The sequence below is a fragment of the Dipodomys merriami genome, unplaced genomic scaffold (genome assembly GCF_024711535.1).
Source record: "Dipodomys merriami isolate MVZ:Mamm:240054 unplaced genomic scaffold, mDipMer1.0.p SCAF_70, whole genome shotgun sequence".
NCBI lineage: Eukaryota > Metazoa > Chordata > Mammalia > Rodentia > Heteromyidae > Dipodomys > Dipodomys merriami.
In genome coordinates, this window is record NW_027206291.1 from 3,952,923 (window position 1) to 3,968,364 (window position 15,442).

Here is a 15,442-nt window from a genome sequence, read left to right on the forward strand (position 1 = left end):
GGAACTCTGGGGGTCCTCACTGAGTCAGTGTGTGAGGATTGGAGCTGAGCAATGGGGCCCCTGCCCAGCCCCAGGAGCCCCGGGATCAGCCCCAGCTCACCCCTCCCTCCCTGTAAGTAGGAGCTGCTTCACGTACACACCCACTTCCTCAAGGAGATGAATGAGACTCTGGCCACCTCAGGAGCGCCTACCTTGTACCAGGTGTTCATCAAATACAAGGAGAGGTGAGACTCAGCCCGCCAGTCAGAACCCTGGGATGGGGGTGGGGCCTGCTTGGGCAGGGCATTTGGGAGACCCCACCCTTGGAGATCCTTGTTCAATTCCCCCCTCTGCTGTGTGGCACCGGGAAGCCGCTTAACCTCTCTGTGCTTCTCCTCCCGAGCTGGAATCCAATGTTCACAGCAAGGGTTGAATACATGGATGCATGACGTGTCTAGCCCGACACAAAGATGTAAACAATGGGGGCAAACTGCCGATTGCAGCCTCTTGTGCATGATCTCATTGAATGAGTGGATGCTGCTGCCTTGAAGCCCATTTTACAGAGAGGGGAGACTGAGGCTCAGGAAGGCATCTAGCTGGAGAGGACGAGGCCAGGACCGATGCCTAGAACTGCCTGACCTTCCTCTCTCTGTAGGTTCCTTGTCTATGGACGCTACTGCAGCCAGGTAGAGTCGGCCAGCAAGCACCTGGAGCAGGTTACGGCAGCCAGAGAGGACGTGCAGATGAAGCTGGAGGTGAGGGCCAGCCTGCGGGGCTGTGCGCGGGGGTGGGGTCCTCCCTCTGCTTCCAGGGCCCTGGGGGCTGCCGGAAGGAGATGGGTCTGCTTCCCAGGTTTTGGGGGCTGGGGGGAGAGCACCTGCCAGCCAAGTGGAGCAACAGGAACGGAGCACTGAGTGTTGAGTCCTGACCTCAGGCCAAAGTCCTCACCCTGAGCCCAACTTGGACACTAAGCGGAATACCAGCCTCTGGGCTGAGTTCCAGGTTTACCTTGAGTCCCTGAGCCTGGAGAAACCCAGATTCCAGGGTGGGCTCCCATCTGAATGGAACCCCAACTTGGATCTGAGAGTCCAGTGGAAATAGGCAAGGAGAAATGACAGCACTCCTTCCTTCCTTCCTTCCTTCCTTCCTTCCTTCCTTCCTTCCTTCCTTCCTTCCTCCCTCCCTCCCCCCTCCCTTTCTCCCTTCTTCCTTTCCTCCCTCCCTCCTTTCCTTCCTTCCTTCCTTCCTACATTTGTTCTTGACACGTAGCCCAGGTTAGCCTTGAACCCAAGATCTTCCCACCTTCACCTCCCAAGTGCTGAGATTACAAGCATGTACCACCATGCCCAACCCCAATGGATTTTAAACTACCACCTTAACCCACTGCATCCTTGCTTCTTTGTCTCCTTGTGGGGAGATGGGGTGACTGTGGGCTCTAGAGAAGTGCCCTGGGCTCTGGGAGGGACAGGTGCCCACAGCTGGGTTGCGCTCTGTCTCTGCCCTCCTCCACTCTGGGCTCACCCTGGCCACTGCCTTGCCCCGGGTCCCCAGCACCCTCGGTGTCTTCTGACCCACAGGAATGCTCTCAGCGGGCCAACAACGGTCGCTTCACCCTGCGGGATCTGCTGATGGTGCCCATGCAGCGAGTGCTCAAATACCACCTCCTCCTGCAGGTGCGGGCACTGGGGCACACCCTTTACACATTGACCTGTTGTGCCCATGGGGGGAGGTGGGGTGGGCGTGGGGCTCTGGGGTGCCAGCCTCCTCAGAGAGCAGGGCTTAAAGGAGGACCTGGTGGGCCTCCTTTGGCATCCTTTGGAAGCCCTCTGCCCCAGGTGATGCCTGGCACCTCTGATTCTCCAAGGAGCTGGTGAAGCACACCCAGGACCTCACGGAGAAAGACAACCTGCGGCTGGCCCTGGATGCCATGAGGGTGAGCGGGTCACGCAGTGGTGGCCTCCGTGTGTGTGGGGGGCGTGTCCTGGGTAATCTGTGTGTGTGTGTGTGTGTGTGTGCCAGGCTCACTGCCCCCCTCCTCCGCCCCCAGGACCTGGCACAGTGTGTGAATGAAGTCAAGAGGGACAACGAGACCCTGCGGCAGATCACCAACTTCCAGCTGTCCATTGAGAACCTGGTGAGGGCTGGGGCCAGCGGGGCGGGGGGTCACCGCGCCCAGAGCTTGGCTGGGCCCCTTCTGGGCAGCCCCTGGTCAGACCCCTGCCCTCCCGCGTAGGACCAGTCCCTGGCTAACTACGGCCGGCCCAAGATTGACGGGGAACTCAAGATCACCTCGGTGGAAAGGCGCTCCAAGACCGACAGGTGGGCGCGGCCAGCGCGGATCTGGCCTGGAGCCTGCGTGGAGCCAGGCAAATGGGCGGGGTCAACGTAGATTAAAGGCGGGCCCTGGGAGGAGCCAGGGGGGGGCCTAGGAAAGTGGGCGGAGCCAACAGAGGCTGGAGGAGGAGCCTGGGTGGAGCCAGGGCCTAAGGGAAAATGGGTGGAGCCAGCATAGGTTGGAGGAAGGCCTTTTTGGGGCCAAGGCTGAACAATCATGGATTTGTGGGGGATCCTGGGTGGGGAAGGGGGGAATTTCTGGATAAAAGGATGTGGGGTGGTGGCAGGATCAGGAAGTGGAACATCGATGAACTCCCAGGTGTGCTCATCCAGGTGGCCAGGCCCGTGTGGATTGGGTGGGTGAGGTCAGGAGGAGCAGGTGCACAAGGCCCAGCTGGGAGAAGAGGAGGAGGAGGAGGAGGGGGAGGAGGAGGGGGAAGAGGGGGAGGAGGAGGAGGGGGAGGAGGAGGGGGAGGAGGGGGAGGAGGAGAAGGAGGAGGAGGAGGGGGAGGAGGAGCAGGGGGAGGAGGAGCAGGGGGGAGGAGGAGGAAAGTGAGGGGGAGGAGGAGGGGGAGGAGGAGGAGGAGGAGGAGGGGGAGGAGGAGGAGGGAGAGGAGGAGGGGGAGGAGGGGGAGGAGGAGAAGGAGGAGGAGCAGGGGGAGGAGGAGCAGGGGGAGGAGGAGCAGGGGGGGAGGAGGAGGAAAGTGAGGGGGAGGAGGAGGGGGAGGAGGAGGGGGAGAAGGAGGAGGAGGAGGAGGAGGAGAGGAGGAGGGAGAGGAGCAGGGGGAGGAGGAGCAGGGGGGAGGAGGAGGGGGAGGAGGAGGAGGAAAGTGAGGGGGAGGAGGAGGGGGAGGAGGAGGGGGAGAAGGAGGGGAAGGAGGAAAGTGAGGGGAGGAGGAGGGGGAGGAGGAGGGGGGAGGGGGAGGGGGGCGGGGGGGCAGGAGGGGGCAGTGGGCGGGAGGCGGGCGGGGCCGAGTGGGAGGCGCCAGGCCGGAACACCTGAGCCCTAGCCTTGTAGGTACGCCTTCCTGCTGGATAAAGCTCTGCTCCTCTGCAAACGCCGCGGGGATTCCTACGATCTCAAGGCCTCCCTGAACCTGCACAGCTTCCAGGTTCGGGACGACTCCTCTGGGGAGCGAGACAACAAAAAGGTGGGGGCCCAGGTCCAGGGGCCTGCCGGGGGCGGGGTGGGGGGGTCCCTGGGTGAGTGTGCACCCCCCAAAAAAAACCCAATCCTGCGTTCATGAATGAAATGAGCTCCATGGGTCTCTAGGCCCTGGAATTAAAATGAAATCAAGCAGACAGGGCCCCCTGTCACGTGGCACTTGGTTTTGTGGCCGTGACATCACGTACACAGGAAGGGCTGATGGGGGGGGCACAGCGCACAGGGGCTATGAACAAGGCACCATTGGTCAGGGCCTTCTCTGTGGAAGTGACTTGCCTTGATCTTGTCAACGGCAGGATATGGTAACTGTCCTCGATCTCCATAGTCCAAGAAGAGTCTTTAGGAGTGTTGGGTCTGCCCTCCACAGGGGTGGGGGCTTCAGTCTGAGCTCTGCCTCTCCCCCCCACCCCACTTTTGCAGTGGACCCACATGTTTCTCCTGATCGAGGACCAAGGTGCCCAGGGCTACGAGCTGTTCTTCAAGACTCGGGAACTGAAGAAGAAATGGCTGGAGCAGTTTGAGATGGCCATGTGCGTGACCCCGGACCCCCCTTCTCCCATGACCCCATCCCTGTGGTCTAGTCCTTGCTCTGCTCCACTGTGGGGCCACTCAGAATTTTAGTTTTCACATCTCAAGGCTACAACATCAGAGGTTGCACAAGACAGCTATCAGCCTGGAACTGGGGTTTGAACTCAGAGCCTGAGCACTGTCCCTTAGCTTTTTTTCTGCTCAAGGCTGGAGCTCTACCTCTTGAGCCACAGCACCACAGCCAATTCTGTTTTTTTGGTGGTTCATTGGAGATAAGAGTCTCGTGGACTTTCCTACCCTGGCCTGGCTTTGAACCACAATTCTCAGATCTGGGTCTCCTGAGCAGCTAGGATTACCGGCATGAGCCACTGGTGCCTGGATGCCTGTATCTTCTTTTGCTCCTTCTCCATCTTTCACTTCCCTTCCTCTTTCTCCTCCTCTTCTCCCTTCTCCTTTTCTTCCAACTCCTCCTCTATCTCTTCTTTCTCCTACTCCAGGCAAAATTTATACAACAGAAACCCCCAAACCATTACATAATATACAATTCCATCATACTTAATAAACTCACACTATACACTTGTCATCTTTCAGATCCAAAACCTTCTTGTCATCCCCAAAAGGACCACCCGCTTCCTTCCCCCCTTCCCCTCAGCTTCCTTTCTTTGAGGTTGCCTAAGCACCTCCAGCAGCAGGGTTGGGGCCGGGCCCAGGGGTGGGGGACCCCAGTGTGTACTGTGTGACTTGAGGGACAGCACCCCACCCACACCATGCTATGTGGCCATGGTGGGAGAGGACAGAGCAGAGAATCATAGCTTTGCTTTTTCTCCCCCAGCTCCAACATCTACCCAGAGAACGCCACCGCCAATGGGCACGATTTCCAGATGTTTTCCTTTGAGGAGACGACATCTTGCAAGGCCTGCCAGATGCTGCTGAGGTCCATGTGCGGGGATCCTGGACGCCCCCGGGCCTGGGGAGCGCCCCCACTTTAGAGACACCTCTCATTCATACTTTGTTCTGAGAGACGGGAGCCCTGATCGCTCTCCTAAGGGGACTCCCCTCCCCAGGGATGGTATGGCGATCCAGGTCTCTAACTCTCCTTTGTGCTCCTCGATATTTCAGGGGTACCTTCTATCAGGGCTACCGCTGTCATCGGTGCCGGGCTCCTGCACACAAGGAGTGTCTGGGACGCGTCCCTCCATGTGGCCGCCATGGGCAAGGTATGGGGCAGGGGGCGTGGCAGGGGCGTGGAGGTGTGGCATGGCTGAAGGGGGCGTGGCAGGGGCGTGGAGGTGTGGCATGGCTGAAGGGGGCGTGGCAGGGGTGTGGAGGTGTGGCATGGCTGAAGGGGGCGTGGCAGGGGCGTGGAGGTGTGGCATGGCTGAAGGGGGCGTGGTAGGGGCGTGGCTGCGCGGTGGGCGAGGCTTTGTGGAGGGTGTGGCACAAGGGGGCGTGGCGGGGTGGGGTGGGGGAGCTGCTCCCTGGAGAACCCCCCCTAAGCTGTCTTCTCCTCTCCCTTCCCCCCCAGATTTGGCGGGAACCATGAAGAAAGTAAGCCCAGGAGCTTCCTTTGCTCTGTGGGAGGCGCCCAGAGGTGCCATCCAGGGGCACTGTGCTTTGCTGGGCGGGGAGGGTCGGCATGGGGCTGAGAGGTGGGAGGGCTTGGGTGTCCAGTGCGCCTGCGCACTGCCTCCATCTGCGTCTATGTCTGTGTCTCCAGGACAAGCCACACCGCAGGGCGCAGGACAAGAAGAGGAACGAGCTGGGTGAGTGCACAGGCCACAGGGGCGCGAGGGGCCGGGGCTCCTGGGCTACTGTCCCAGATCCCAAAGGGAATTAGAAAACCATGAACTTCCAGCCGGGTGCTGGGGGCTCACACCTGTAATCCCAGCGACTCAGGAAGCTGAGATCTAGGGGGCATCATGGTTCGAAGCCAGCCTGGGCAGGAAAGTCTGTGAGACTCATCTGCTACAAATCACAAAAAAACCAACCCTGAAGTAGTGTTGTGGTTCAAGTGGTAGAGCACCAGCCTTGTGTACAAAACTTCAGGGACAGCGGCCAGGCCCTGGGTTCAAGCCCTGGGACTTGCACGTGTGCATATACAAGGAAGCACGCACACACACACACACACACACACACACACACACACACACACAGGATTTTAGCCAGGCCTACTCCACGTGGGGGGCCAATCGGTCATATGTTAAGGTATTTTATAGAACAGCTTTTCCTCTGCCACACACACATACATATACACTGCCAAGGAGAAATCAGACCCACACAACTGTGCCTCACTCTCCCGGAGTTCCCAGGCTGCTAGGGAAAGACAGATGCTGCTTTTAAATCATCTTGCTTGTGTTGGCAGATATACAGGGTGTCTGGGGCATAAAACTGGGGAGATGGATACATTGAAGCATTCAAGGAAGCCTTCCCCGAGGAGATATTTCAATAGGGATTTGAAAGAACCTTAATCCTCCTGCTCCATCACACAGACTACATTTCCCATGTTTGCCAGTCACTTGTAGCTGGTGGCTGCTGTTGAACAGAATGAGTTTGAAGTCTGAACATCAGAAAGTTCTGGAAGCTAATAATGCCCATTTTGCCTCCCAGAGTGGACCATTGTCTAACTTTGGCAATTGATTTTTCCTGTCCTATAAATCAAGCTTCCTATAAATCTAATCATACAAATCATATCCAGTTTCTTTTACTCAACCTACTGGCAATGAAATTTGATACTGGGCTTGCTCGTTCTTTTTCATTGCTGCATAGTACTCTGCAGCACGGTTGATGTTGGTTTTTGGCTATTGCCAAGAGTTGCTCTGGACATTCTTGCTGCTGACGTTCGAAGGGCCAGCTTGCATTTTCTTGTGGGTGCATCTATCTACTGGAGTGGGATTTCTTTGCTCCAGGCTGGTTGTGTGACTAGCTTTAGTAAATAACAGCCAAGAAGAGTTCTAGTTGCTCCTTGTCCTCATCAACACTTGATATTGTCGGTGGAGTTTTAACCTCTTTTGCTGGGTTTGCAAGTCCTTGACTTCTGGCCGACCTCCCTCCCCTGCTTTCCCCTCTCCATCCCACAGGCCTGCCAAAGATGGAGGTGTTCCAGGAGTACTATGGCCTTCCTCCGCCCCCTGGAGCCTTTGGACCGTTTTTACGGCTCAACCTTGGTGATATTGTGGAACTCACCAAGGCTGAGGCTGAGCAGAACTGGTGGGAGGTGCGATGGAGGACAGGGGCATGGAATTGGGGTGATGGGCACGAGGTGGGGTGCAGGAGGCCCAGGCTCTAGGGGAGGCGTCTGGGGGAATTGGGGGGGGCTTGGTAGGACTCTGGGCCATCCACTGTAATGGAGAGAGAAAGAGACAGAGACAGAGGGAGAAGGAAAGAGGGAGAGAGGGAGGTAAAGAGGAGAGGGAAGGAGATAGAGGAAGAGGGAGGGAGGGTCCTGTAATGTCCACTGGTGTCTTTCTTCCCCGGGCTTCAGGGCAGGAACACGGCCAGCAATGAAGTGGGTTGGTTTCCCTGTAACAGAGTCAAACCCTACGTGCATGTGAGTGTGGGGGAGGGGGTCCCGGGGCCCCAGGGATGTGTGCAGGCCGAGCCCGGGGCCACGGGGCGGTGGTGGGCAGACCGAGGAGCCCCGCTGGGCCGCGTCCACCCCATGCCCCGCTTCACCAGGTTGCATCTCCACTCAGGGCTTGGGGTCTGGCCTGCCCTGAGCTCCTTCCCATGGGCTCTCCACCCCCCGGGAAAAGTGGGGGCCAGGAGCTGGGCCATGCCCGCTTCACCTGACTCCATGGGTCCACCTCCATCTCCCCTTGCGTTCCTAGGGGCCCCCTCAGGACCTGACGGTGCATCTCTGGTGAGTAGAACCTTCCTCTCCTCCCCCTCCCCCTCCCCCCCTCTGCCCTTCCTCCCGTTCTCCCCTCCCCCCTCCTCTCTTCTCTCTATATTTAATTACACAGTTGTATGTTACATATAAGCATATTTTATATCTAACATATCTAATTGGAACATTACCCTATTATTCCATCTACTGTATCTATTCTATAACATAGCTGATATAATATGATCATTATCCAGTATGTGTTAGGTATAATCACCCACGGTGCCAAATTTTAAATATGGCCTCACAGACTCTCACATAAATGAATATTCACCACCACAAACCCAGTCAGGTGTACATTTCTGTCAGTATTACCTACATACGTTTACCACAGAGTGCAGAATGCTCTAGAACATTCCATCATGCCTAAAGCCCCCCATCCCTACCTGCCCCCCCATCACCCATCTACCCCCCAGCCCCAGTCCCCCAGGTCTACTCCTTGTTTGCATTCTCTATTCTAGAAGTTTCTTCTCCTCAGAGCCCCACACCGTGGGTCTTCTGTGTCTGCTTCCCGCACTGAGCGGTGGCCCCCCCAGGCCCTCCACATGAGTGTGGTCACTGTATCACCCCTTCCACGGCTGAGCTTTTATTTTCTTGGACCGTGTGTGTGTGTGTGTGTGTGTGTGTGTGTGTGTGTGTGTGTGTGTGTGTGTGTGTGTGTGTGTGCCAATCCTGGGGCCTGGGCACCATCCCTGAGCTTTTCTGCTGAAGGCTGGTGCTCTCCTACTTGAGCCACAGCTCCACATCTGGCTATTTTGGTACTTCAGTGGAGCTAAGAGTCTCATGGACTCTCCTGCCCTGGCTGGCTTTGAACCCAGACCCCGGAGTAGCTAGGATGACAGGTGTGAGCGCCAGTGGCCGGCTCTTTATTGCCTCTTTCCCCTGATGGCTGGGGATTTTAGCTCCCTGGTGCATCTGCCCCAGGGCTCCCTTCTCCCTGCCTGGCTCCGCTTCTGGGGGATCCTTGTGCCCCCCCACACGGGCCACCACCACGGGCTGTCTCGCAGGTATGCTGGGCCCATGGAGCGCGCGGGGGCCGAGGGCATCCTAACCAACCGCTCCGACGGGACCTACCTGGTGCGGCAGAGGGTGAAGGACGCGGCCGAGTTTGCCATCAGCATCAAGTGAGCCTCCCTCCCTCCCTCCCTCCCTCCCGCCACGCCCCCGCCCCACCCCCACGCCCCAGGGCCTGAAGCAGCTGCCCAGCCCCCCAGGGATGTGCTCGTACCGCAGTGCAGCTGGGCGCTCTGATCCTGCTTGCTAACTCATCTTTTTGTGGCAGTCCTGGGGTTTGAACTTGGAGCCTGGGTGCAGTTTCTTGAGCTTTTATTTCACTCATGCTTGGTGCTCTACCCCTTGAGCCACAGCTCCACTTTTGGCTTTGAGTATGTGTGTGGGGGGTTCATTGGAGATAAGAGTCTCATAGACTTTCTTCCCCTGGCTGGCTTTGAACCACAATCCTCAGACCTCAGCCTCCTGAGTAGCTGGGATGACAGGTGGGAGCCATCTAAAGCTACATCGTTTAGGGTCCCCGCTGGCCGTGTCTCCATCCGGCTCTGCTCACTAAGTTCAACCAGCCTCTCACCCAGCCTGCAAGCAGGGAATGTGGGGGGGGGTGGCGGGCGGGGAAGGGGGGCCTAGTTGAGAGGATGAAGGTTTAGGGGAGCCCGGGAGGCCCCAGGGGAGGGCAGGCCCTGGCACAGCCCCAGAATCAGGGGTCCCAGGGTCACCCCTTTCCTGAGGGTACCAGATTGCTTCTCCGTGGTTGGGAACTGACCCTGGGGCAAGCCCGATCCCAGGCTCGGGGTGCTCTCACGCAGTCAGCCTTAGGGTACACTCATGTACCCCCACCCTCTCCGCGGGTCAGGTACAATGTGGAGGTCAAGCATATTAAAATCATGACGTCAGAAGGACTCTACCGAATCACAGAGAAGAAGGCCTTCCGGGGAGTTCCGGTAAGGCCCTCCCCCCCACCCCAGCCGCCCTGTCCACAGCAGAGCAGCCCTTCCCGGCAGTGAGGGCCGATGGCTGTACACTTCCTCTCTCTCTCTCCTTTTCAGAAGTACTGGGCTTGAACTTAGGACCTCACACTTGCTAGGCAGATGTCCTATTGCTTGAGCCACGCCCTCAGCCCATTTTGTTTCAGTTGTTTCTTCGAGATGGGGACTTACTTTTTATTTTACTTTATTTATTATTATTATTATTATTATTATTTTGCCTAGAGCAGCCTGGACCTTGATCCTCCTCTTTGTATTCTCTAATGACTTTCCTTCTCCTCCTACCCCTCCTCCTCCTCCTCCTCCTCTTCTTTTTCTTCTTCTTCTCCTTCTTCTTCTCTTTCTTCTTCTTCTTCTTCTCCTTCTTCTCCTTCTTCTTCTTCTCCTTCTTCTTCTTCTTCTTCTTCTTCTTCTTCTTCTTCTTCTTCTTCTTCTTCTTCTTCTTCTTCTTCTTCTTCTTCCTTTTCTTCTTCCTCCTCCTTTTCTTCTTCTTCCTCCTCCTCTTCCTCCTCTTCTTCTTCCTCTTCTTTCTCCTCCAAAACTCAAGGTATTCTGTACTATGCAACATCCCACTAATTTTGCCTTGTCTGGTAGTCTTCTTGTTATTAGAGTCGGCCTGACCGCTGGTGGAAGGAAATATTCACAGGGGGCTGGGGTAGGATTTGAACTCAGATCCCAGGGGCCATGCTGCAGGTATGGCAGTCCCTTGTGCCCCCGGGCAGCACTGCTCCATGATCCCTGTCCAGCTGAGGGGCAGGGATCATGGTCTCTGTGTGACTCAGTTTCCATGGCGGAGGGCAGATCGTGAATACATTCACCGCGAGGTTTTGTCAAGGCGAGCGCTCTACCATTTTTGAGCCACAGCGCCATTTCCGGTTTTCTGAATAGTTTATTGGAGATAAGAGTCTCATGGCCTTTCCTGCCCAGGCTGGCTTTGAACCACGATCCTCAGATCAGCCTCCTGAGTAGCTGGGATTACAGGCGTGAGCCACCGGCGCCCGGCCGGCCTGGGCTTTTTCGGAGGTGAAGGACGCATCACCGGCCCTCTGGGCAGCCATGAGCTGCTTCATTTCTGTGATGAACAATTTGGCGAGCCACCCTGGCTCTCTTTCCCCATCACTCCATCCTGACCGAGCTAGGGGATGAGCTCCGGGTGGCAAGGAGCGTTCGAGGGAACGCTGGGGAAGGGGAGGGGGCTGCCCGCCTTAGTGCTGCCCCCCGCTGGTCGCAGCTGGTCACGGCGCTTCCTTTGTAGGAGCTGGTGGAATTCTACCAGCAGAATTCCCTCAAGGACTGCTTCAAGTCGCTGGACACCACCCTACAGTTCCCCTACAAGGAGCCGGAGAGGAGGGCCATCAGCAAGACGCCGGGTAGGGGGTGCAGCCAGGGTCAGGCCTGGGTCCTGCTGGGGTCTACAGTGGCGTGGGGGGGGGGGAGATTCTGGGGTGGTGGAGGTGTCTGTTTCCCGTTTTGGTGCTTTGCAGACTCCTTTGCTTGAATGGAAGATGGGGCAGAGGTCCCTTGGCTATTAGGAGCAGAGCGGGGCTGAGGGGGTCTCTAGCTGTACTTTATAGCCCTTTTCTTCTTTTGGTGCTGGTCCTGGGGCTTGAACTCTGGGCCTGGCGCTGTCCCTCAGCTCTTCAGCTCAAGGCGAGCGCTCTACCTCTTGAGCCACAGCGCCACTTCCGGCTGGTTTATTGGAGATCAGAGTCTCCTGGACTTTCCTGCCCAGGCTGGCTTTGAACCACGATCCTCAGATCTCAGCCTCCTGAGAGGCCAGGATTACAGGCGTAAGCCATGGTGCTTGGTTCTGACTCTCACCCCTCTCTGTCTTCTCCCCGGACAGCCGGAAGCGCCAAGTATTTTGGCACCGCGAAAGCCCGCTACGACTTCTGTGCCCGGGACCGGTCAGAGCTGTCCCTGAAGGAGGGTGACGTCATAAAGATCCTGAGCAAGAAGGGACAGCAGGGCTGGTGGCGAGGGGAGATCTATGGCCGGGTGAGGCGCTGGGCCAGGGCCGCCCAAAGGGCTGAGAAAGGGGAGGAAGCAACTCAGATTTCCAAGAGAGAAACGGACATGACGATTTCTAGTTTTCGGTGGTGGGTGCTGGGTAGCTTTTCCACTCCATTCTGGTGCTCTACCACTGGAGCCACAACTCCGCGTCTCCCTTTTTGTTGGTTCATTGGAGATAAGAGTCTCTTAGACGTTTCTGCCGAGGGCTGGCTTTGAACCCTGCTCCTCAGATCTCAGCCTCCTGATTAGCTAGGATGACAGGTATGAGCCACGGGCACCCTCGATGTTTTCAACCTACAGTTATTTCTTGAGCACCTCCTTATGCTCCAGGCATCTGCTGGTGAAGGAGGAGACAAAGACACTTGAGGAACAATCGGTGTCTTTGTGAAACTCTGGGTCTCATGAGTTGAAGGTCAAGGTGGAGATGGGGCAGACGGGGCCCCACAGAGACCCTGACCCAACCTAGGAGCAGGTCAGGTGGACTTCTGTGAAGAATAAAGTTAGCTGGGCCAAAAGGTCATACCTAGCACATGCAAAGGCCCTGGGGTAAGAGAATTTCAGGCATGTCTGGGGCACACAGAGGCAGGGGTGAGCGTCCACTCTTCACTGCAGAATGACTAGTGTGTGCAGCAGTGTTTGGTGCACAGTAAGTTTTTATTGAGTGCTCACTAAAGCTTGAGGGAAGATCCCACCGGGGACCAATAACTGACTTGCTACAAGTCAGACTGTAAGTAGACCAGGCTCTTCAGATCAGCTTGCTGCTGCTGGCTTCCCATGTGTGTAACATCTATGTTGAGAACCTTTTTTTTTTTTTTTATTATTTAAAGAAAATGTGAGTTGGGAAGGTGGTTCAGCGGTAGAGTGCTTGCCTAGCGTGCATGAAGCCCTGGGTTCCATTCCTCAGGACCACATACACGGAAAAAGCCGAATGTGGCACTGTGGCTCAAGTGGTAGAGCACTAGCCTGGAGCCAAAGAGGCTCAGGGACAGTGCCTAGGCCCTGAGTTCAAACCCCAGGACTGGCAAAAAAAGAAAAAAACAACAAAAAGAAAATGTGACTGTGTATGTTTGTGTGTGTATGTGTGTGTGTGTGTGTGTGTGTGTGCACGTGTGCGCATGCATGTACTGGTACCAGGGCTTGAACTCACGGCCAAGGCTAGCGTTCTTCCATTTGAGCCACAACTCCACTTGTGGAGAACCATTTTAGGAAGGAAAGTTCCATCCACCAAGGAGCTCGCAGCTGCTAGAATCCTCCCATGTGTGAATGGAGCCTCGGAAATGTCTGCGTGGGACTCGTGTTGGGCCCGCGGCGGGGGGGGGGGGGGGGGGCGGGCGCACAGGAAAACCAAAACCGGCCTGAGCGATTGCTCCAATGGGCAGATTTGTAAGCACGTTGGAGGTGAATCTAGTGAGGAGTGGAGATAATGAGGGTTGAAAATGCTTGTGGAGGTTATAGAAGGTTCTAGACTGTTCAGAGTGCATCCACATAGCCATCTATCTACCTTTCTATCCATCATCCATCCATCCATCCATCATCCATCATCCATCCATCATCCATCCACCATCCACATCTATCCTTCATCTACTCAACTACCCATCCATCCCTCCATCCATCCATCCACTCATCCATCTGCCACCCACTATTGACAATCTATCCTCTATCCGCCATCCATCATCCATCCCTCCATCATTCATTCATGTACCGACCCATCCACCTCTCCATCTCTCCATCCATCATGCATCTACTCACCCATCCATCCACCCACTCCTTATCCGCTTGTTCACCAACGCATCCATCCATCTACCCATCATCACCACCCACCACGCATGCACACACTAGTCTATGCATGCTCAGCCCCCCACCAGCTAGGCATGCTTCCCTCTATCCATTCTATACACAGTTGTGAAGTACCCACCATGTGCCAGCCATTGCTCTGGCCTGTGGGATCCAGGGGTGAGAAAGACAAGAGACCCTGGGTTCGATTCCCAGCACCGCAAGATGTTCTGTCAGAAGAAGAAAAAAGGAGGAGGAGGAGAAAAGAAGATGAAGAATGGAGGAGGAGGAGGAGGAGGAGGAGGAGGAGGCTCAGAGTGTGCATGGGGCTCATCCTTGTGGATGTTCAGACAGTGTATTTTCTAGGGGTAGAATTAAGAATGGCATGTGCAAAGGTCCTGGGGCAAGAGGGAGGTGTGCTGAGGCGTTCCTGATGAATCCATCTTCTCTTTCCAGGTGGGTTGGTTTCCTTCTAATTATGTGGAGGAAGATTATTCTGAATACTGCTGAGCCCAGCTGTTCTGGCGACAGGAGAGACTGAGGGGCCGGAGCCCAGGATGCGGGGGGCAGGCCAGGGGCCGAGACAGGTTTCCCCCCCCCCCCCAGGGGGACTTTCTGCATGGACTGTGGAGGGGCAGTGTCCCATCCCGCTGGCAGGGGCTCCAGACACCATGCCGTGTGCGGTTAATTTATAACACACTCATTGTCTCTTGGGGCCTCCAAGGAGGGGGTCTGGGGACTTTCACTTTAATAAAACAATGGCTGTGGGGACCAGGTGTGTCCTGGAGGTGTGGGGAAGGGAAGGCCGGGGTTCAGCTCCCAGCGTGCAGGGGGTGTGATGGGGTGCAGTGAGGTCCCATACCGATGCGCCAATGTCACCCACAGACCCAGGCCGCGACCATGTCCTGCCCACTGGCGTCTTTCTACAACAGCCGTGAATATTCCCATCCCCCCTTCTTTCCCGATTCCATGGACTGATGTGGAAAAGCTCAGCGATGGTGCTTCACCTCTTGAGCCATGTCCCCAGCCTGGCTCTTTGCTGGTTTATTGGAAATAGAGTCTCAAGGACTTTTCTGCCCCCAGCTGGCCTCAAACCTCAATCCTCTAGATCTTGGCCTCCTGAGTAGCCAGGATGACAGGCGGGAGCCACAGGCGCCTGGCAAACACTGGCTTTTCTTTCCCTGGCCTGGGCTCACCGCACACCCTGGCTGCTGCCTGGGGTGGTCATTCGTTAGTGGGGACTTTCTCTCCTCCAGTCGTCCTGATTTGGATGGTAAATCACATCTGGTCTTGGGCTGTTCCCTTCAGGTCTCATGGCACAGATGTCAGAGGGTGCCGTTCGTCTGGGAAGGGGCCCGAGGAAGCGACTGGAAGGGACGCACCAGGCAGGAGGGGCTGAGCCAGTGGCCAGAGATGACCAGGGCTGTGCACACGGGTCCTCTGTGCTGGGGAGGGGGACGATGGATTACTCTCCCCCCCCCCAGGTGGGCAGTGTGGCTCACACCCGGCATCCCAGCTACTCAGGAGGCTGAGATCTGAGGATCACGGTTCAAAGCCAGCCCGAGCAGGAAAGTCCGTGTGACTCTTAGCTCCAGTAAACCACCGGAAAACCAGAAGTGGCGCTGTGGCTCAAGTGGTAGAGCGCTCGCCTTGACCAAAAGACAGGGCCAGGGCCCTGGCTCTGAGTTCGAGTCCATACGGGCACAAAACTAAGTAGAGGTGACCTCATGGCACACTCTGCGAACCTCTGTTGGTGGGGCCATGGGGGGC

The 15,442-nt window shown here is 56.6% G+C and overlaps 1 protein-coding gene across 1 annotated transcript in view; it reads left to right on the forward strand.

Annotated features, from left to right (window-relative positions):
- The window catches only part of Vav1 (vav guanine nucleotide exchange factor 1), a 35,260-nt gene extending 20,817 nt beyond the window's left edge, over positions 1-14,443 (forward strand). The window contains exons 8-27 of the mRNA XM_070008563.1: positions 121-224; positions 635-734; positions 1,557-1,652; positions 1,844-1,912; positions 2,027-2,113; positions 2,213-2,298; positions 3,332-3,464; positions 3,899-4,008; positions 4,839-4,940; positions 5,126-5,223; positions 5,532-5,554; positions 5,724-5,769; positions 7,084-7,220; positions 7,488-7,553; positions 7,834-7,865; positions 8,897-9,013; positions 9,757-9,844; positions 11,142-11,256; positions 11,733-11,884; positions 14,129-14,443. Coding sequence (XP_069864664.1) covers positions 121-224; positions 635-734; positions 1,557-1,652; positions 1,844-1,912; positions 2,027-2,113; positions 2,213-2,298; positions 3,332-3,464; positions 3,899-4,008; positions 4,839-4,940; positions 5,126-5,223; positions 5,532-5,554; positions 5,724-5,769; positions 7,084-7,220; positions 7,488-7,553; positions 7,834-7,865; positions 8,897-9,013; positions 9,757-9,844; positions 11,142-11,256; positions 11,733-11,884; positions 14,129-14,182 — 1,815 coding nt within the window. The 3' untranslated portion in view covers positions 14,183-14,443. The remainder of the gene's footprint in view (positions 1-120; positions 225-634; positions 735-1,556; positions 1,653-1,843; positions 1,913-2,026; positions 2,114-2,212; positions 2,299-3,331; positions 3,465-3,898; positions 4,009-4,838; positions 4,941-5,125; positions 5,224-5,531; positions 5,555-5,723; positions 5,770-7,083; positions 7,221-7,487; positions 7,554-7,833; positions 7,866-8,896; positions 9,014-9,756; positions 9,845-11,141; positions 11,257-11,732; positions 11,885-14,128) is intronic.
- Positions 14,444-15,442: the final 999 nt, after the last annotated feature.